Genomic DNA, 20,923 nt, shown 5'->3' on the forward strand with positions numbered 1-20,923 from the left:
CAGTACGTGAATGATAGCACAAACCTTTCGAACAACCATACTAAATTTTACAGTAATTAAGTAGGCGGAATAAGTTGTCCTAGAAGGCATCTTGTTGTTATCCTCTCCCTCATTTATCGACTTTATATTGAATCTTCGGAACGATAGCCTTTTCAAAATTTTATTCCAATTGTTTAGGCACATGCTTACACGGTCATATATTTCTAATATTGTCGATAGAAGGGAAGGGGGACGTTGCAAGTCCTTTCACACTAATCTCCTGAGTACAAATGACGGCGCTTCCAGAGCACTGCCCTTTTATAATTTTTGTGCTAGATACTACTGCCATCACCGAACGATGTGGCGCAGTGGTTAGCACACTGTACTCGCAATCGGGCCGTCCAGATTTAGACTTTCCGTGAATTCCCTAAATCACTCCAGGCAAATGCTGGGATGGTTCCCTTGCAGTGTCACGGCTGATTTCCTTCCCCATCCTTGACACAGTCGGGGGTTGTGCTTCGTCTCTAATGATCTCCATGTCGACGGGACGTTTAACTTAATCTTCCTTCCTTCCTACTACCGCCATCAGTATATGCGCTTATCGCTATCGCTTGACTTTTGTCACCTTAGTGTAAATAACTTGACGGACATTGTCTTACTCCCGACATTATTCTTTATTTTTCTGAGAGAAAGCGATGACGTCAAGAAAAAATGCCTGCTTGTAAGATGCAGCCGTCTCCAAGGATAGCCATGCAAACGTAAATGAAAAGAGAATTATACATCTGTATTAATTGCGCCAAGATCGTTCCACAAATATATTTTCATCTTTGCCTTGCTTGGAAAGACAGCCCTACAGTTTTCGAAAAGCCAATAACAAAGTCTTCGAGGTATTGGTATAAATTAATATTTTGACACACCGATCATTTTAAAACATTTGGCTGTATGAAATAAGCTTTATTTCTTTCAGATCTAAGTAACATGCAATGTACGACAGTTACATATGCAAGTCCATTCACAGAATGGAAGGCATCACTTGATGTCAAGAAAACATCACGAATATTGGGAGGCGTGCAAACAATTCATACAATTTGTCTTTCTTGTCTCCTCACTTTGGATCCGCGTATTTCGTGTCACTGACGGATTTTGGATGGTGTTTCCCGAAGCGGGCATCCAGTTCCTCATTGATCTGCGCAAATGTCTTGCCCTTGGTTTCGGGCAGGAGGAAGTAGACGTAGGCGGTGGCGCATACACACAGCACGGCGAAGCCCCAGAACGACCAGTAGGCGCCCATGTTGTCCGACACCACCTGGAACATCTTCTTCAGGAAGAAGCCGTACAGCGCTATCACCGTCGTGTTGATGGACGCAGCGGCACCTTTGACAGACACGTGGTATATCTCCCCAATCATTGGAGACATCACCGGTCCTGCACCAAGACCAAAGGATACCTGCAACAGAATTACGGCCTGGTAAACCGGGAAGACACAGTGATCTAAACAGACAGATAGCTCTGTATAAAAGTGGCCCAAATGTAGTGTTTTATAGAAGAAAAGTGGTGGAATATCAAGATTGGATCACATACGAAATGAGGAAATATTGGGGAAAAGGTAATTGAAAACACTACAATAGACACAATTGACGAAAAAGGCTACTTTGATATGGGCACCTTAGAGGAAGATATAGACTAACAAGTATATAAAAAGAGGGTGTTGAGGAGATAATGTAAAGTAGAGATTTGCAATATGGAGACAGGATGGGCAACAAACAGTGGCAAATGGGCAGGTAGAAATGAGAATCTGTACTCACACACACACACACACACACACACACACATACAAACACACGTGTGTGAGTGTGTGTGTGTGTGTGTGTGTGTGTGTGTGTGTGTGTGTGTGTGTGCGAGTACGGATTCTCATTTTAGCTGCCCATTTTCCACTGTTTGTTGACCATTCCGTCTGCATATTGGAAATCTCTACTTTACATATATTGCACGATGGGCAATGAATCCATCACCTTCATTGCGGATACGCCATTATGTCCGACTTCCTGCGGGAATCTCAAAGTAGCGAGCGTGGGGGACATGGATGGGGACTGCAGGTTAGTTTCGCTAGGGCGAAATGTGGGCTGGCCGACAGGCGTGCCAAGATAGTCCGCGCAAGTATGATAACACTATGTACTGGTGGAGCAGTGCAAAGGCTACTGCTTGGTAAGCAGGAGATTCTGGGTTCGATTTCCGGTCCGGTACACATTTTCACTCGTCGCCGCTGATACCGCATAAAGTCCCGATGGAGCTATCAGTAGTCCTTTCCTTTCCTTTTCCTTTTTCCCCATTCACCTTCAGTTTACGCACACACACACACACACACACACACACACACACAGTGGCAACTAATATTAGCTGACACCTTACACTGAAAGCAGAAATAGAAAACGAGCCACAAATACGGAACCGACTTAGTACTGGGCTATGTATCGAGTGTTATATAAGCGGGAGATATACAAATTGGAATGAGAGTCTGGGATTCAGAAGTCTTCATTTGTATTCGGGGTACTGAAAGAAAAGTTTAGAACTATTCGAAAGAGTGGATTAGCCCTTGAAGTTAGAGACTGGCTATGGGCATAACGGAGTAGATTAGCGCTGGAAGTTAGAGACTGGCACAGGGCATTCTGTGACAGAAGATAGGGATTGAGGATAAGAAATGGAGAGTATGTGTTAGCTAAATCGTACATACACACTGTTCGAATCTTTCGTACACAATATTTAAGCGTTAATGGAAGAGAGAAAAAGATTTTATTTGTGTGACAAGAGTCAAGGAGGGATATTTCTAGAGACCTATTATAGTGATGATTCTTATTGTGAAATGCAACTCAGAAGGCCTTGTGATGTACCATAGGAGGTTAAAGACATGTCACTGGACTTGCCTACTTACACACGAATATGCAAGTAACACTTGTCTGTTAATGACTGTGTAACACGTTATAAATGGGCTGTTATTTAGGGGATAAACGTTACTGTCATATTAGCCCGGGTAAACATTATTTCTCAGAGAGTCTCACAGAACATAGTATACCAGATTTCCTTGAGACAGAAAATCATTTGTCCACGAATCAAGACGGTTTTAGAAAGCATCACTCGCGCGAAACTTATTTGTCCCTTTCTCACATGATATCCTGTGAACTGTGCATGAAGGGAACAGGATGATTCCATATTCTTAGATTTCCGAAAATTATTTGGCACGGTGTTCAACTGCACACTTTTAACAAAGGTGCGAGCATGTGGTTTAGGCTCCCAGATACACTATGTGATCAAAAGTATCCGGGCACCTGGCTGAAAATGACTTACAAGTTCGTGGCGCCCTCCATCGGTAATGCTGGAATTCAATATGGTGTTGTTGTTGTTGTTGTGGTCTTCAGTCCTGAGATTGGTTTGATGCAGCTCTCCATGCTACTCTATCCTGTGCAAGCTTCTTCATCTCCCCGTACCTACTGCAGCCTACATCCTTCTGAATCTGCTTCGTGTATTCATCTCTTGGTCTCCCTCTACGATTTTTACCCTCCACGCTGCCCTCCAGTACTAAATTGGTGATCCCTTGATGCCTCAGAACACGTCCTACCAACCGATGCCTTCTTCAAGTCAAGTTGTGCCACAAACTCCTCTTCTCCCCAATTCTATTCAATACCTCCGCATTAGTTATGTGATCTACCCATCTAATCTTCAGCATTCTTCTGTAGCACCACATTTCGGAAGCTTCTATTCTCTACTTGTCTAAACTATTTATCGTCCATGTTTCACTTCCATACATGGCTACACTCCATACAAATACTTTCAGAAACGACTTCCTGACACTTAAATCACTACTCGATGTTAACAAATTTCTCTTCTTCAGAAACACTTTCCTTGCCATTGCCAGTCTACATATTATATCCTATCTACATCGACCATCATCAGTTATTTTGCTCCCCAAATAGCAAAACTCCTTTACTACTTTAAGTGTCTCATTTCCTAATCTAATTCCCTCAGCATCACCCGACTTAATTCGACTACATTCCATTATCATCGTTTTGCTTTTGTTGATGTTCATCTTATACCCTCCTTTCAAGACACTGTCCATTCCGTTCAACTGCTCTTCCACGTCCTTTGCTGTCTCTGACAGAATTACAATGTCATCGGCAAACCTCAAACTTTTTATTTCTTCTCCATGGATTTTAATACCTACTCCGAACTTTTCTTTTGTTCCCTTTACTGCTTGCTCAATATACAGATTGAATAGCATCGGAGAGAGGCTACAACCCTGTCTCACTCCCTTCCCAACCACTGCTTCCCTTTCATGTGCCTCGACTTTTATAACTGGCATCTGGTTTCTGTACAAATTGTAAATAGCCTTTCGCTCCTTGTATTTTACCCCTGCTACCTTCAGAATTTGAATGACAGTATTCCAGTCAACATTGTCAAAAGCTTTCTCTAAGTCTACAAATGCTAGAAACGTAGGTTTGCCTTTCCTTAATCTTTCTTCTAAGATAAGTCTTAGGGTCAGTATTGCCTCACGTGTTCCAAATTTCTACGGAATCAAAACTGATCTTCCCCGAGGTCAGTTTCTACCAGTTTTTTCATTCGTCTGTAAAGAATTCGCGTTAGTATTTTGCAACTGTGACTTATTAAACTGACAGTTCGGTAATTTTCACATCTGTCAACACCTGCTTTCTTTGGGATTGGAATTATTATATTCTTCTTGAAGTCTGAGGGAATTTCGCCTGTCTCATACATCTTCCTCACCAGATGATAGAGTGTTGTGAGACCTGGCGCTCCCAAGGCTGTCAGTAGTTCTAATGGAATGTTGTCTACTCCGGGGGCCTTGTTTCGACTCAGGTCTTTCAGTGCTCTGTCAAACTCTTCACGCAGTATCATATCTCCCATTTCATCTTCATCTACCTCCTCTTCCATTTCCATAATATTGTCCTCAAGAACATCGCCCCCGTATAGACCCTCTATATACTCCTTCCACCTTTCTGCTTTCCCTTCTTTGCTTAGAACTGGGTTTCCATCTGAGCTCTTGATATTCATGCAAGTGGTTCTCTTTTCTCCAAGGGTCTCTTTAATTTTCCTGTAGGCAGTATTTATCTTACCCCTCATGAGATAAGCCTCTACATCCTTACATTTGTCCTCTAGCCATCCCTGCTTAGCCATTTTGCACTTCCTGTCGATCTCATTTTTGAGACGTTTGTATTCCCTTTTGCCTGCTTCACTTACTGCATTTTTGTATTTTCTCCTTTCATCAATTAAATTCAGTGTCTCTTCTGTTACCCAAGGATTTCTACTAGCCCTCGTCTTTTTACCTATTTGATCCTCTGCTGCCTTCACTATTTCATTCCTCAAAGCTACCCATTCTTCTTCTACTGTATTTCTTTCCCCCATTCCTGTCAATTGTTCCCTTACGCTCTCCCTGAAACTCTGAACAACCTCTGGTTCTTTGAGTTTCTCCAGGTCCCATCTCCTTAAATTCCCACCTTTTTACAGTTTCTTCAATTTTAATCTACAGTTCATAAACTATAGATTGTGGTCAGAGTCCACATCTGCCCCTGGAACTGTCTTACAATTTAAAATCTGGTTCCTAAATCTCTGTCTTACCATTATATAATCTATCTGTAACCTTTTAGTATCTCCAGGGTTCTTCCATGTATACAACCTTCTTTCATGATTCTTGAACCAAGTGTTGGCCCACCCTTGACCTTGATGACAGCTCCCACTCTTGCAGGCATACGTACAATCAGGTGCTGGGAGGTTTCTTGGGGAATGGCAGCCTGTTCCTCACGGAGTGCTGCACTGAGGTGAGGTGTCGAGGTCGGTCGGTGAGGCCTGGCACGAAGTCGGTGTTTCAAAATATCCCAAAGGTGTTCCATAGGATTCAGGTCAGGACTCTGTACGGGTGAGTCGATTACAGGGATATTATTGTCGTGTAACCACTCCGCCACAGACCATGCATTATGAACAAGTGTTCGACAGTGTTAAAAGATTCAGTCGCCATCCCCGAATTGCTCTTCAACAGTGGGAAGCAAGAAGGTGCTTAAAACATCAATGTAGGCCTGGCAGATTACGTTCACCGGGCATTCGCCATACCCACACCCTGCCATTGGATCACCACATTGTGTACCGTGATTCGTCACTCCACACGACGTTTTTCCACTGTTCAGTCGTCCAATATTTACGCTCCTTACACCAAGTGAGGCGTCGTTTGGCATTTACCGGCGTGATGTGTGGCTTATGAGCAGCCGCTCGACTATGAAATCCAAGTTTTCCCACCTCCCGCCTAACTGTCATAGTACTTGCAGTGGATCCTGATGCAGTTTGGAATTCCTGTGTGATGGTCTCGATAGATGTGCACCTGTTACACGTTACGTCCCTCTTCAATTGTCGGCGGTCTCTGACAGTCAACAGACGATGTCGGCCTGTATGCTTTTGTGCTGTGTGTGTCCCTTCACGCTTCAACTTCACTATCACATCGGAAACAGTGCACTTAGGGATGTTTCGGAGTGTAGAAATATTGCGTACAGACATATGACGCGAGTGACACCCAAGCACTTGACCACGTTCAAAGTCCGTGAGTTCCGCGAAGCGCCCAATTTTGCACTCTCACGTGTCTAATGACTACTGAGGTCGCTAATATGGAGTACTTGGCAGTAGGTGGCAGCACAATGCACCTAATACGAAAAACCTATGTTTTGGGGGGTGTCCGGATACTTTTGATCACGTAGTGTATCTGAGTGGCTTGAAGATCCTCAAGTAACAGAACCAGTTGAAGGTGAGAAAAGTGTGATAGTTTCGCTGTTATTTTCTACATACATAAATTGTCTGGCGGACAGTGTGAACTTCAATATGTGCCTGTTTTCTTATGACACTGTCATGTACGGGAACATGCCGTCGTGGAATTACTATAGGAGGATACAAGATGACTTAAACAAAATTTCTAGTTGGAGCGATGAATGACAGCTATCACTGAATGTAGAAACATCTAAGTTAATGCGGATGGGTAGGAAAGACAAAGCCGTAATGATCGAGTACAGCATTAGTTGTGTGGTGTTCGACACAGTCACGGCGATTAAATATCTCGGCGTAAGATTGCAAAGTGATATGAATGGAGCGGGCATGTTAGGATTGTAATAGGGAATTGTCGGTTTTGTTTATTGGGAGAATTTTAGGAAAATGTGGTTCATTTGTAAAGGAGACCGCCTTAGAGCTCAAGCGCCACCCGTTCTTGAGTACTGCTCGAATGTTTGGGATCGGCACCAAGTCGTCCACCACGCACCGTACGATGGCTTACAAAGTATGTTTGTGGGTACAGAGGAACTCAGCATCTGATTAAGCGGCTAGTTAACAGCCTGTGACACATCTTTCAAGGAAGTGTACAATGCAGTATATAAAAGTGTTATGCGACGTTGTGTGTAGAATGTCTCGCCAAACATATTTTAACGACTAATGAAGATGAAGTGGTACATCTGATGGATATTGCCACATAAAAGGTTCATTACTTTAATTATTATCAGTCCTGAAACTTTGACAGATTGTACATGTGTAGTCTATGTATGTGCAGTGAATATGAAAGGACAGGGATCTCCACCGGTTGCTGTAAGCCTCTTGAGATATCGCGCAGATATTAATGAGCAGCAGGACTAGGAGCAGAATGATTTTTAACTGTATTAAGGAACAATAACTGTGTGATCGACCTATAATGAAGAATATTTCTTGAACATGTGAGAACGTGTCCAAAAAATCTTCCTCTTTGTAGTGGCATGTTATACTCAAGACATAAACAGCAGTCTGCCTTGGCGATGACTCTAAAAAAAAACTGTGGAACATCTGGTGATGTTATCCATACTTAAGAGCAGAGCGTAAGAAACTATGAAAACGTTGACGTATGTCTAAAACCCAGAATCGTTTGAATAGTAATAAATTCATGTTCCTTTGTGTTTTATGCACGTATTAAATAATAAACGGGAGGTAGGAAGAGATTAGTTGGGGGAGGAAGGAGGGGCAATGAAGCACTAAAAAGACAGATAATGGAAATACGGTGAAAATTTTAATTACGGTACCTGAAAACCCATCAACGCGGCGAGCGGCAGCCAATCGAATGCTGAGTTAACTTCACCATAGACCTCGTTGACGTAGAAGTAGGCCCCCTCGGCTGTCAGGCAGGCGCTGCATATCATCAGAGACGCCATAGCGAGTGTTCGCCGGCCGAAGCGGTCAATGATGAACGACGCGCCAACGCTAGTGACGAGCAGAACTGATGCCAGGATGATGGAAGATACGTTTGGATCAAGGTTGCTCCCACTTGCCTCGAATATAGACGTCGTGTAAGTCAATATTGCTATTGCTCCGCTGGACGCCTGAAGCAGGATGAAGCCGGTCATTATGAACAGTGTTCTACGATGCACTGGCACCGTGAACAAGTCTTTCAGTTTTCCTTTGCTCTCATTCTTCTGGCGTATAGTTTCGTGCATCACAGTAAGTTCCGATTCGAGGTCCTCAGGACTAAGTTTTCCCTTCAGCCGAAGAAGGATCCGCTTCGCGTCTTTTTCTCTGTGCTGGCTGAGAAGGAAGTATGGTGACTCCGGCATCCATATAAAGGCTATGAAGAATATGACAGGGACAGAAGCGCAGATACCAGCGACGACCGGAATGGGCAAGTAGGGCCCTATGCAGTAAATGAACAATGTTCCCATTTGCATCAGTACTAGGTGGATGGCCACAAGCACCCCTCGTATATCGGGGTCGGCTACCTCGCACAAGTACATGGGCATCACTGTGCTAATAAGGCCACCACCGATGCTCCCGATGGCCCGAGCTGCGAGCAACATGCCGTAGGAATCGGAGAAGGCGACCATCAGCCACCAGGCCAACAACGGCACTGCGCTGGCTAGCACCAACTTCTTCCGTCCAATGATGTCAACAGAGTACCCGGCGCCGAAAACTGCAACCAGCATCGTCAGCGAGTTGATGGATGCGAGCCAAGAGCCCTCGTCAGCCGTGAGTGGAATCGGTGAGCCTTCGCCTTGCAGAATAGGGAGCGTTGTAGAGGGCCAGGTCATGAACGTGCCGTAGGCCGCGTAAATCAGCGACGCTGCAAGGAAGACGTAAAAATACGATATCAGTTGCACATGGGACTAAATACAGTGTGCTTGGAAATTCCCGTTACAGACTTCCAGGACTTCTATAGGAGGCTGAGTAGATAACATTTTCAATTGGAACCCATGTCCGAAAACGTACCGTTCACATGTTACAGCCATTTGAGAACATATTGGTAACGCGACCACTTTTACAACTAATTTATTTGGCGTGACCCAGTACATCACTTGTTTTACAATTCCGTATATTAATAATCAAATAAACAGAAAGGATACGTGATGCAGTTCGGCCTCTTCCAATTCGGGTGTGCAGCGTCTCCTTGGAGGAGCACAGTCACGCCTGTTGACGGTGAAGGTATCCCTCTCTCGAAGCAATTGCGTATTTGTGGCGATAAGGGTATGCAATGGAGTCAGACATCGTGGATAACGACCTTGATAAAGGTGAAGAACCGCGCTTCCAGTACCGTGAGCTTTGGCGGACAGAAGGATCATATCGACGTCTTAAGCAAACGTGCATTCGACCATATTGGTTTATCACTGACAGAGACGTGAATGAACCACGATTCAGGTCAGAGGGGTAGGACAGAAATCAAATGACATCAGCCGATCCGACGTCAGCACCCGCCCCTATGACTATCCTGTTGCATACCTACCTTGAAAGATGTTTTCAAACGCAAGTAGCTCGGAAACGGTATGTTTCCGATCATGGATTCCTATTCAAAATATTATCTACTCACTCTCCTTTTACAAACAAGAAGTTCAAATGTGTGTGAAATCTTATGGGACTTAACTGCTAAGGTCATCAGTCCCTAAGCTTACACACTACTTAACCTAAATTATCCTAAGGACAAACACACACACCCATGCCCGACGGAGGACTCGAACCTCCGCCGGGACCAGCCGCACAGTCCATGACTGCAGCGCCTAAGACCGCTCGGCTAACCCCACGCGGCTCTCCTTTTACAAGCCCTGGAAGTTACTAACGAGAATTTCCGAGCATCTACATGTAGACCAATACTCCGCGATCTACTGGAGGGTGTGTAGTAGAGGGTACTTCTGCTATGACTAACTGCTCCTCTCCACCCTTTCCCTATTCCATTCGCGAGTGGCGCTTGGGAAGATCAATAACTATTTCTTAGAGAAAAGTTACCATAACAAGCGTACCGAAAAAAGTAGTCACCCGCACCCAAGAAGTTATAACGTTAATGGGGCGCAACACCCCTTCTAGTCTTAGGTAATGTCCTTAATTCAGCGAGAAACAAGAGTCCGCAAGTTTCTTGTGCTATACCGTTTCAAGCTGAAGCCACTCGTTGATGATAAGTTCTCATAGAACTATGAAACTGCGGCGATATTGGTTGCTGAGTTTCGCCCGCTATTATTGAAATGGCCCGTAACCTTTTCTATGTGACTAAGAGCCATTTAGCGGCCATGTCAAGGAGCGAGAGAGTGAATGAGTGTTTGTTAAACTAAAAACGTATGCGTGCATCTGTGACAACACGGCTGTTGTCACCTTGGGATTTGGGTGTGTGTACGCAGCATATTCGTCTACAAAATGTTGAACACATATACAGCGAGAATGTTGAAATAAACTTTCCGCTTAATGTGCTCGTTAACCTGAAAGAGTGCGCCCAAGCCACAATACGTGAAACGTCACAGAACCATCCTCTAATGGCAGTTGGTAATTTCCAGTCAACGTTGCTGATATGCAGGGGCTTGCCGACGTTTTGTCGCTTGTTGGTGTATGTTAGCTTGCCATAGGCGGTTATGCCCTAGCTAATAGTGTCTTTGGCCGCTTGTACCATAGGTGGAAGCATAAACGGCCAAAGACACTACAAGCTAGGGCATAACCGCCTATGGCAAGCTAACATACACCAACAAGCGACAAACGTCGGCAAGCGCCCTGCACATCAGCAACGTTGACTGGAAGTTACCAACTGCCATTAGAGCCGACCAACAGGCCACAGCAGGGAAACCGACGAGCTCGCCCACTGTCGCACAAACAATTCGCCAACGTCACCCTACACTGTGAATCCGATATATGAACTATCGGACACAAAAACGATGATAAACCTAACTGCTGCAGGTTGCTGACGCTGATCGAGAGTTTAACACCGGCACCCAGCGGCAGCCGCCGAGCGACACCACCGCACAACGTCAAAGGTGTCGACATGCATGATACACCCACTACTAACAAAGCCTACCCTTGCATGACCTTTCGCAGACAGCAAGACACCTGCTACTGCTCTTGCCACCCGACCTAACTATCACAGAGATTTTTTTCCCTTGACTTTTACCTTGGCACTTTTTTTTCTCTGCCCTTCAAACCGCTACCCTTCGTTCAACTTCGACCCAATCTACATCCAGATGAGCGCGTATTAATGGTTAACCTTAACCAGACGAAAGCAAACATCGCAGTACCCACATCCTGCGAGACCTCCCTTTAGTGAATACTAACCCTTATGCAGAGATGGCAGTAGACCTTTCGAGTTGGCCATCATGCCTGTGTGGGCGTGGAGGGGCTGCCTCTGCTGTAAAAAATAATCCTCAGTCTGAACCACTTCCTTCACTCCCTGCAGTTTAAACGACTCATTGGAGACTTGGTGCACTTGACACACTGCATCATTTGAAAAGAGCAACACTGTAACTCCTCGAACTACACTACACATCTCCAGTCACATAGTAAATGCACTTTCTGTGTTGTTTGTTCACCTGTTGTTTTATGGGTCGCTGTGATCAAAAACCTTTTAGGAAGTACCTGACTCCAAATGTCCAGAGCACGAAGTTCCCTTGGTAATGTTCGCGCATAAACTGGTTGAGATGATCCTGCATTGACTGACAGCATCAGTTACTATCGGGTGTTCAATGCAATGGTTCAAATGGCTCTGAGCACTATGGGACTTAACATCTGAGGTCGTAAGTCCCCTAGAACTTACAACTACTTAAACCTAACTAAGCGCCTAGAACCGCTCAGCCATACTGTCGGGTGTGAACCTGATTGTCATTGACGAGGGGGGCACTCGTCTCCAGGCGCTCTCAGGATCTCTTTATAATCACCGTTCTTAGATCGTATAATATGACTGCGAGTGGCACACTGTTTACTTGAAATAAGTTGAATGTGCCACGTTTGTTCACATAAATGTGGGCAACTTCATGATCCGGTCATGTGCACTTCCAAACATAATAGCTTCCTTCTAGAATTCTGTCACATCTCTCTTCAACCCATCTTACTGCACTGATTCCGTAAAATCGACCGGCACGTACCAACCACTTCACTGCTACGACTGAGTCGCGGTGAAGAGTCATGTAGTCGCCCGTCCCAGTTCTTCAGAATCCACAGGGCTCCAAATACGACCAATCTTCTCTTTTAAGAAAGCGACTAATATTTTGTCTGGTGAGCTTATGACAGAAGAAAGGTAGAAAGAGTAATTACACAGGGTGTTAGTGATATAAGTGCAGATATTTTTATTGGTAAATGAGGAATGTGTACTGAACAAGATTATGCCAGTATTTACTTCAATTACAGATTTATAATTATAGCTATTAGGAGTAGTATGTTTTTAGGGCAATACTGACCCTACGACTTATCTTAGAAGAAAGATTAAGCCGCGCGGGATTAGCCGAGCGGTCTTAGGCGCTGCAGTCATGGACTGTATGGCTGGTCCCGGCGGAGGTTCGAGTCCTCCCTCGGGCATGGGTGCGTGTGTTTGTCCTTAGGATAATTTAGGTTAAGTAGTGTGTAAGCTTAGGGACTGATGACCTTAGCAGTTAAGTCCCATAAGATTTCACACACATTTGAACAAGAAAGATTAAGGAAAGGCAAACCTACGTTTCTAGCATTTATAGACTTAGAGAGAGCTTTTGACAATGTTGATTGGAATACTCTCTTTCAAATACTGAAGGTGGCAGGGGTAAAATACAGGGAGCGAAAGGCTATTTACAATTTGCACAGAAACGAGATGGCAGTTATAAGAGTCGAGGGGTATGAAAGGGAAGCAGTGGTTGGGAAGGGAGTGAGACAAGGTTGTAGCCTATCCCCGATGTCATTCAATCTGTATATTGAGCAAGCAATAAAGGAAACAAAAGAAAAGTTCGGAGTGGGTATTAAAATCCATGGAGAAGAAATAAAAACTTTGAGGTTCGCCGATGACTTTGTAATTCTGTCAAAGACAGCAAAGGACTTGGAACAGTTGAACGGAATGGCCAGTGTCTTGAAAGGAGGGTATAAAATGAACATTAACAAAAGCAAAACGAGGAAAATGGAATGTAGTCGAATTAAATCTGGTGATGCTGAGAGAATTAGATTAGGAAATGAGACACTTAAAGTAGTAAAGGAGTTTTGCTATTCGGGGAGCAAAATAACTGATGATGGTCGAAGTAGGGAGGATATAAAATGTAGACTGGCAATGGCAAGGAAAGCGTTTCTGAAGAAGAAAAATTTGTTAACATCGAGTGTAGATTTAAATGTCAGGAAGTCGTTTCTGAAAGTATTTGTATGGAGTGTAGCCATGTATGGAAGTGAAACGTGGACGATAAATAGTTTAGACAAGAAGAGAATAGAAGCTTTCGAAATGTGGTGCTACAGAAGAGTGCTGAAGATTAGATGGGTAGATCACATAACTAATGAGGAGGTATTGAATAGAATTGGGGAGAAGAGGAGCTTGTGGCACAACTTGACTAGAAGAAGGGATCGGTTGGTAGGACATGTTCTGAGACATCGAGGGATCACCAATTTAGTATTGGAGGGCAGCGTGGAGGGTAAAAATCGTAGAGGGAGACCAAGAGATGAATAGACTGAGCAGATTCAGAAGGATGTAGGCTGTAGTAGGTACTGGGAGATGAAGAAGCTTGCACAGGATAGAGTAGCATGGAGAGCTGCATCAAACCAGTCTCGGGACTGAAGACCACAACAACAACATGTTTTTAGGTTGGTTAGTATCTCCAAGTGTTTGTGGCAAGAGCAAGCCGTTAATCACTATTTTCTCCTGGGCAAAAGATCGGGTGTTGAAGTGTGGACACGTGGAAACAAAACGGCAAGTCGATACTGACAGGTGTGGTCCACTCGGCTGTGCAATTACGACCATGCAGAAAACTTTAGGTAGTAAATTATGTGACGTGTTTTGGGGGAGACTGTTAGACGCAGAGAAAAAACCGAGTAACACACGGAGGTGGGGACATATTAAGGTACCATTGTTTACAATATCTGCAGTTATATCTCTTCACTAGTTTGGTCTGTCTGAAGAGAAACTGTGTAGAAACAGTAGAATCACTTTAATGAGAAACACTATTATTAGTCTACTTTTTCCGCATGTTATCTTTTCCCAGATGTAACAGTTTTCGTGCCTGATAATAGAGTGTGCCTGTAGATTAATTTTTACATTGAGAATTCAGATTTATTTTAGGTTCCTGAGGGACGTGGTAGAGATATTGTTGGTCTCGAGTTATAAAAATGTATGGTAACAGGCGATTAAAAAGTGTACTAGGAAGTAAGGAAAGGCTGCTATGTTCCATACTTCTTACACTGGTGATATGTTTCTGTGCAGTGCAAAGTGAGTATCATCATTTCAGGAAAAAAAATTAGAACTGCAACGGCTTAGAACTCAACGTTTTTAAAAAAATGCTAAAAATTAGCCTCCCCCTTATACACCATTTATGAAAGTCTGCTCTATGAAATTCTGACAGTGGTACTGTATCATATATTTCTTTCCCATCAAATTCCTCCTCCTCTTCTGCTACACCTTGAGACAGTTATTCTCCATCGTATAGGCTTTCAGTGTACTCTTCTGTCTGTCTGCCCTTCTTACCAACTTATAAGGGGCAGACAAATGATAACGAGACAAATGGAAAAAAATTAAGTAGCTTATTACTTGAAAAATAGTCGCCGTAACAGTTAATACAATTATCCCACTGTGGGACAAGGCGGTAAATGCTTTGATGGCAAAATGTTTGCGGTTGTCCGAGGAACCATGATCGTATTCAGGCGCATCTCTTCTTCCGAAGCTAATTGATGACCACGAATGTCTGTCTTTAGGGGTCCCAAAATATGGAAATCGCATGGGGAGAGACAAGAATTGTATGGAGGCTTGACCGTCTTGTCTCACAGTGGGACAAATGTGTTGACAGTTATGGACATCACTTGTTAAATACTGAACAGCTTACTTACTTTTTTCCATCTGTCTTATTTTAATCTGACTGTCACTTCTAACAATGGCTCTCCATCTCCACCTCTAGGCTGACATCATGCGTTTAACTGCCCCGAAGCTACGTTTAACCTTTTTGTTCGCCTCATCGACTTTTCATACAATCGAATCTCTTTAAATATCTTTACGGGTTCAACCATCCATTCCTATATGGCCTAGTTATCTTTCATATTAACTTCATCCTTAAACAATCCATACAGCTTCCACCCAGAATCATTGTTAAGATTCTTATCTGTTCTTCTTCTACCCGTAAGCTCGTGTATTTCCTTGGTTATGCATGGCATTCGTCCCTCCGACTTCTCTTAAGGATCCTTTCCTGCTTTTATCATTTTCCTCTTTATTTTGTTTCACTTCTCTACTACTGAACTATTATTGGGGGTTTCGCTTAGCTCATTGGTCATAGACCTAGAGAATTTCTATATGGTCTCACTTCGTCATCAGTTTTCAGTATTCTGTTTCATCGTATACTCCTTTCTCTTTTTAATTTTGAATGTCAGCGTGCTGCAAGTTGGTACTATCCTATGTTGTGAGTCTTACCGATATCTAATATGCTAAGCGGTACATGATTTGATATTTAAACCTTTGTCAAACGATAATCTTCGAACGATAATTTAGTCTAGTTGATTCGTCCCAGTATATCGTAGCCTTAAGCAAGTATACCTTCTTCTCTTGTGATTTTGGAAAAGTGCATTCGCTACGTCCAGTTGAAACCTACGACAAAACTCTATCAGTCTCCCACCATTCCTTTTTCCCAGTTTATATTCCTTGACAACTTTACGTTCTGTTTCTTCACTACAATAGTATTCCAACCGTTTACGACGAGAAATTGTCATCCCTCTGCACTTATATTATCAATTCCTCTATTTTGGCATATATTATTGCTATTTCTTCATCATAAGCTTTTGAAACAAATGTGTTCCAAATCACTTGTCAGTGCCAGACGATACGTATATTTCAACATTACCTTAGGGTGGAGGAAACAAACATTAATTTCCTGGGAGACTGGAACAGTCGGTCTGTAACTGAAATACGCGGAATTTAAAAAATAGACTTGCCACGTGGTTTTAATATCGATTAGTAATGCGGTCTTTTATTTCTTTGCACTGCTAGGCACGACTCGTGTCATGTTCTTTTCCTTTTACAGAGACTATTGGTCCCAATAGAACAAAGATTTACCCGTTAATAGGGTGTTGGACAATGATGGGAACTGGAGGTTCTAATGGTCATAAATATTCTGATTCATGTTATCTTCCACCACTTCAAAACAGTTCTCATCAGTTATCGATGAAGGCCTCGATATGGACCTGAGGATTTCTGAGACCGATAAAACCCTCTGAAGGTTCCTTATCCATGTGACTGTGGTAATGCGGTGAAGACATCATTGTCCAACACCCTATTAACACGTAAATCTTTGTTCTATTGGGACCAATAGTCTCTGTAAAAGGGAACGAGCATGATACGCGTCGTGCCTAACAGTGCAAAGAAATAAAAGACCGCATTACTACTCGATATTAAAACCACGTGGCAAGCCGATTTTTTAAATACAGCGTATTTCAGTTGCAGATCGACTGTTCCAGTCTCCCAGGAAATTCCCAGGAAATTAATAATGTTTGTTTCCTCCACCCTAAGGTAATGTTGAAATATATGTATTAAAGAAGTTTCTTTGAAGTGTTGGTACACTGTACGCCGTCAATGTGCACTAGAGAGTTCCTAATAACTTTTGCCATTGTTGCTGCTAGAAACTAACAATTATAATGAAATAAGTGAATCGCATTATCTGACTCTATTGACTTATATCTGTCTGGATCTGCAACTTGAATATATTTAGCTAAAAGCGAAAGCGTAGAATTCATTATATTTCTTAAACTCAGGAAGGTAAGAAAAACCATTTTAACCCAGCATCTCTGTAACTTAGTCAACACATTCATGGGCATATTTCTACATAGGCCCTAGTAGAGTGATATCTTTGATATAAAAGGATAAATTGCATCGATATCAGATGAAACTGTAAATACGCTACGTTAATTAAATGATTTAGTGCGGGTCAATGGCCGGGTGCAAGTTTTTCAATTGAACCAAACTGGCGTCTTGCGTGTCTCCATGTACTCCAGTTACCCAGATGGGAAAAGGGGATTTGCAGTTTAACTTGTCGTTTCTGACGATTCCTGATATCACTGAGAAGTGAGGGATAGATTAAAGGCTGACGGTAAATTTCCGTGGTCCGACCAGGATTCGATGCCGTGACTTCTCGAATTCCAGGCACGAGATTTACCACCAAAGCACCACGCCGACGTACTTCTCGAACCAATACATCACTTTTTCGATGTAATTAGTTACTGCGACAAGCATTTATCTTGCACACAAATTACACGTCAAAGCATCAATGAAGCGAAGGACTATCCGTCCAATGCAGTTAAGCCAAAGGGCAATGATACAAAGTATTGGAAGTACACGAGGAGGCACTGAAAACTACTTGGAACCAGCATATTGTGCAAATAGTTAAGTCATACAGGACGGATATTTAGTCTAATTAAAGTGTAGTGTTACAAATCCGTGGAAAACTAGACAATTTCATGTATACGTTGCAGCTTCATAGATTAACCTTTGAACTCACTCGTTGAAAGAAGATTATGAAAAACAAGCATATGGCATTGTCTAAGTATTTGTAGCCTAATAAATCAATACCACCGTCAATATGGCAATGGAGTATATCTTAATACGGTGTTTAATTGGTAGAAATGCAGACTTCCGTTTTACCGAAAATGAAGAGTGGGCGACATACTTCTCAATCATCTCCCCCATCCCCATACGGAAACTTTAATGAATTATTTATTTTCCCATATGCTCGAGACAGAAATGCAAGGTAATCGGAAAGGGCAATTTTCGCAACTAAAACTAATACTGTCGACGATATCAACTTTAATATTCAAAGCAAATACCCAGTGGAGGGAGAATATGTAAATCGATCAGCACGATGGTTCACATTGAAGAAAGTATGAGTTTTTCTACAGAATTTCCAGAAATGTCATTACACTGTCTTCCACTTAAAACTGGATCTCCGATCATACTACTCAGAAACTCAATTCACCAACAATATGTAATGTAACAAGAATGATCGTCAAACAGCTGTCGAATAGCATCATCGAACCTGAACTTATGACTGGAAAGTACAAAGGACACACACTATTTATCCTCAGAATACCACTGATCTCTACTGAACTGCCATTCCAATTTAAAAGAGTGAAATTTCCTATCAAATTAGCCTACAGTTTTACAATGAACAAAGTGCAAGAACAAACTGTAAAATATTGCGCCGTCAACCTCAGATACCTGCTTCTCTCACGGTCAACTGTACGTAGCTTGCTCTGGAGTAGGAAATTAGAAAAATTTGTACATATACATCCCGGATAACGAAATGAAAAATGATGTTACAAACAGGTACTGTAAGTAGTTAGAATGTGTTTTCAATAAAAAAAATTACAAGTATTGCAAATAGTAGAAAATATATTTTCAATACATGTTTTTACCTCTTATACTTTATACATACACGGCGGAAAAATATCGCAACACCAGAAGTAATTAAAGCAGAGTAATGAAATTTCGGGAATACGTCTAGGTGACATGTTTAAGTGATACATATTGGAAGATCACGGGATAATGTAAGCGCGACTTAAACCATTTGTAAATGCGAAATGGTGGTACATTAATAACCGATTAAGCGCAACTATTTTGAATGCAAGCATGCAAACGTGCCTGCGATGTATTTTACAGAAGCCGGATGTCAGTTTGTGGGGTGGAGTTCCATGCCTGGTGCACTTCGTTGGTCAATGCAGGAACGATTAATATTGGTTGTGCATGACGCTGGAGTTGTTGTACGATGATTCCCCATTTGTGTTCAACTGAAGACAGATCTGGTGACGGAACACGCCAAGGCATCATGTCGACACACTGTAGAGTATGTTAGGCTATAACAGTGGTAAGTGGACAAGCGTTATCCTTTTGGAAAACACTCCATAGAATGCTGTTCACGAAAGACAGCACAGCAAGTCGATTCACCAGACTGACGTAGAAATTTGAAGCATGCGTGAGTTAACCACGAGACTGCTCCTGCTGTCATACGAAATCGCATCCCAGACCATAACTTCAGGTGTAGGGCCTATCTGTCTAGCATGCAAACGGTTTGGTTGTAGACCCTTAACTGGCCTTCTTCTAACCAAAACACGACCATTACTGATACCAGTGCAGAACCAGCAGTCATCATAAAACACAACAGACCTTCACCTTGCCCTCCAATGAGCTCTCGTTTGACCCACCGAGCTCACAAATGGTGATGGTTTGGGATCAGTGGGATGCACACTACAGGGCTTATGGTTTGGAGCTGTCCTTGAAGTAACCAATTTGTAACACCTCGTTGTGTCACTGTGGTGGCAACTGCCGCTGAAATTGTTGCTGAAAATGCAATACGGTGCGCCAGAGCCATACGCCGAACATGATCGTGTTCCCTCTCGGTAGCGCCATGATCTTCTTGTAACCGTCCATTTCCCTGTTCATCGCTACTAGCAATCACGTATAGTGGCTACATTCCTGCACGTCTTTCTGAAATACCGCAAAAGGAACATGCAGCTCCTCGTAGCCGTATTACTTGTTCTCGTTCAGACTTAGTGAGACGTTGATAGCGGCGCCTTTGTCGTCTTAAATGCATTCTTGACTTAACATCAACTCACCACGTTCAGTCTGAAAGGTAACTAACATGTAATTACGTTTGTGACTGTCCCGTACATCGGTACAGATGTACGTGTCGTACGGAATGCGTGCCGTGTTTGGTTTCCATTTACTCGCGGTGTTAGCTGCCTATAATATCTAAATTTGCTGTCACGCAAGACGACTCAGATTCCGAGCGTTGCAATTGAAGTTACCGAAGAAGGTGGTGTGGCGATTAAGACACCGAATTCACGTTCTAGAGGAGAGAGGCTGAGACACTCCTCCGACAGGTAGTTTCCCTGTAACTGTACCTACTCCTTAAATAGACCACGCTCTATTCCTTATTCTAATGAGCCGGTATACGACTTCAGATCACCCATAATTTGGACGAGATGTTAGACTGAACCCTGATATTCCACACTAATTTAAACAGCTCTTTTCGCGACACAATTTGTTGCGTTCCCTAAAGCTGAACGACAACAGTATAACAATTTACCCCTAGTTTGTCCCGATGTATTCTAACGGTATCCAAAATTTAAGAACTGCCCAGACACAGACACAGAATGTTGATGTGCTCATTTACCTGTTACAGCGACCACATACTGCATAAGACGGCTGCTCTTAGGCATGTTGTCTGTTAATTTCACACAACAGTTGGAAAAGTGATGGTCTACACTGACTTACAACCGTCTTCACCTTATATAAACGAGATTTTGAGCGATACTGATCTTCAGATAAATTGCTAATCAGTCGCAGTAAATCCATTTAGGGCGTGAAAGGACAATTATCTTACAACGAAAACTTTGCGAGTCTTCGGTGAGTCAGTGTTATTGGCTCAAGATCAGTTGTTTTGATAGCTTATAGCCATCTTTTGAAGTGACAAGGATTGTCGCAGCTGACAACTTATTAATGACAGAGATTAACCAT

General features: G+C 42.9%; 1 protein-coding gene across 1 annotated transcript; it reads right to left on the reverse strand.

Annotated features, from left to right (window-relative positions):
* Nucleotides 1-918: 918 nt before the first annotated feature.
* LOC126236610 (facilitated trehalose transporter Tret1-like) lies at nt 919-20,685 on the reverse strand. Its single transcript, XM_049946051.1, has 3 exons — nt 20,580-20,685; nt 8,064-9,094; nt 919-1,426 (listed from the first exon to the last, which is right to left on the reverse strand). Exons 1-3 carry the CDS (start codon nt 20,623-20,625, stop codon nt 1,085-1,087), a joined length of 1,419 nt encoding a protein of 472 aa, XP_049802008.1. The 5' UTR covers nt 20,626-20,685; the 3' UTR covers nt 919-1,084.
* Between the last annotated feature and the right edge of the window lie 238 nt (nt 20,686-20,923).

The sequence above is a fragment of the Schistocerca nitens genome, chromosome 1 (assembly GCF_023898315.1).
Source record: "Schistocerca nitens isolate TAMUIC-IGC-003100 chromosome 1, iqSchNite1.1, whole genome shotgun sequence".
Taxonomy (NCBI): domain Eukaryota; kingdom Metazoa; phylum Arthropoda; class Insecta; order Orthoptera; family Acrididae; genus Schistocerca; species Schistocerca nitens.

Coding starts and splice junctions, on each gene's coding strand:
- LOC126236610 (XM_049946051.1), bottom strand. CDS start 20,625: ATGCCTAAGAGCAGCCGTCTTATGCAGTATGTGGTCGCTGTAACAG. Junction 9,095..20,579: donor GTATGTGGTCGCTGTAACAG/GTAAATGAGCAC, acceptor TCTTCCTTGCAG/CGTCGCTGATTTACGCGGCC. Junction 1,427..8,063: donor CCGCGTTGATGGGTTTTCAG/GTACCGTAATTA, acceptor ATTCTGTTGCAG/GTATCCTTTGGTCTTGGTGC.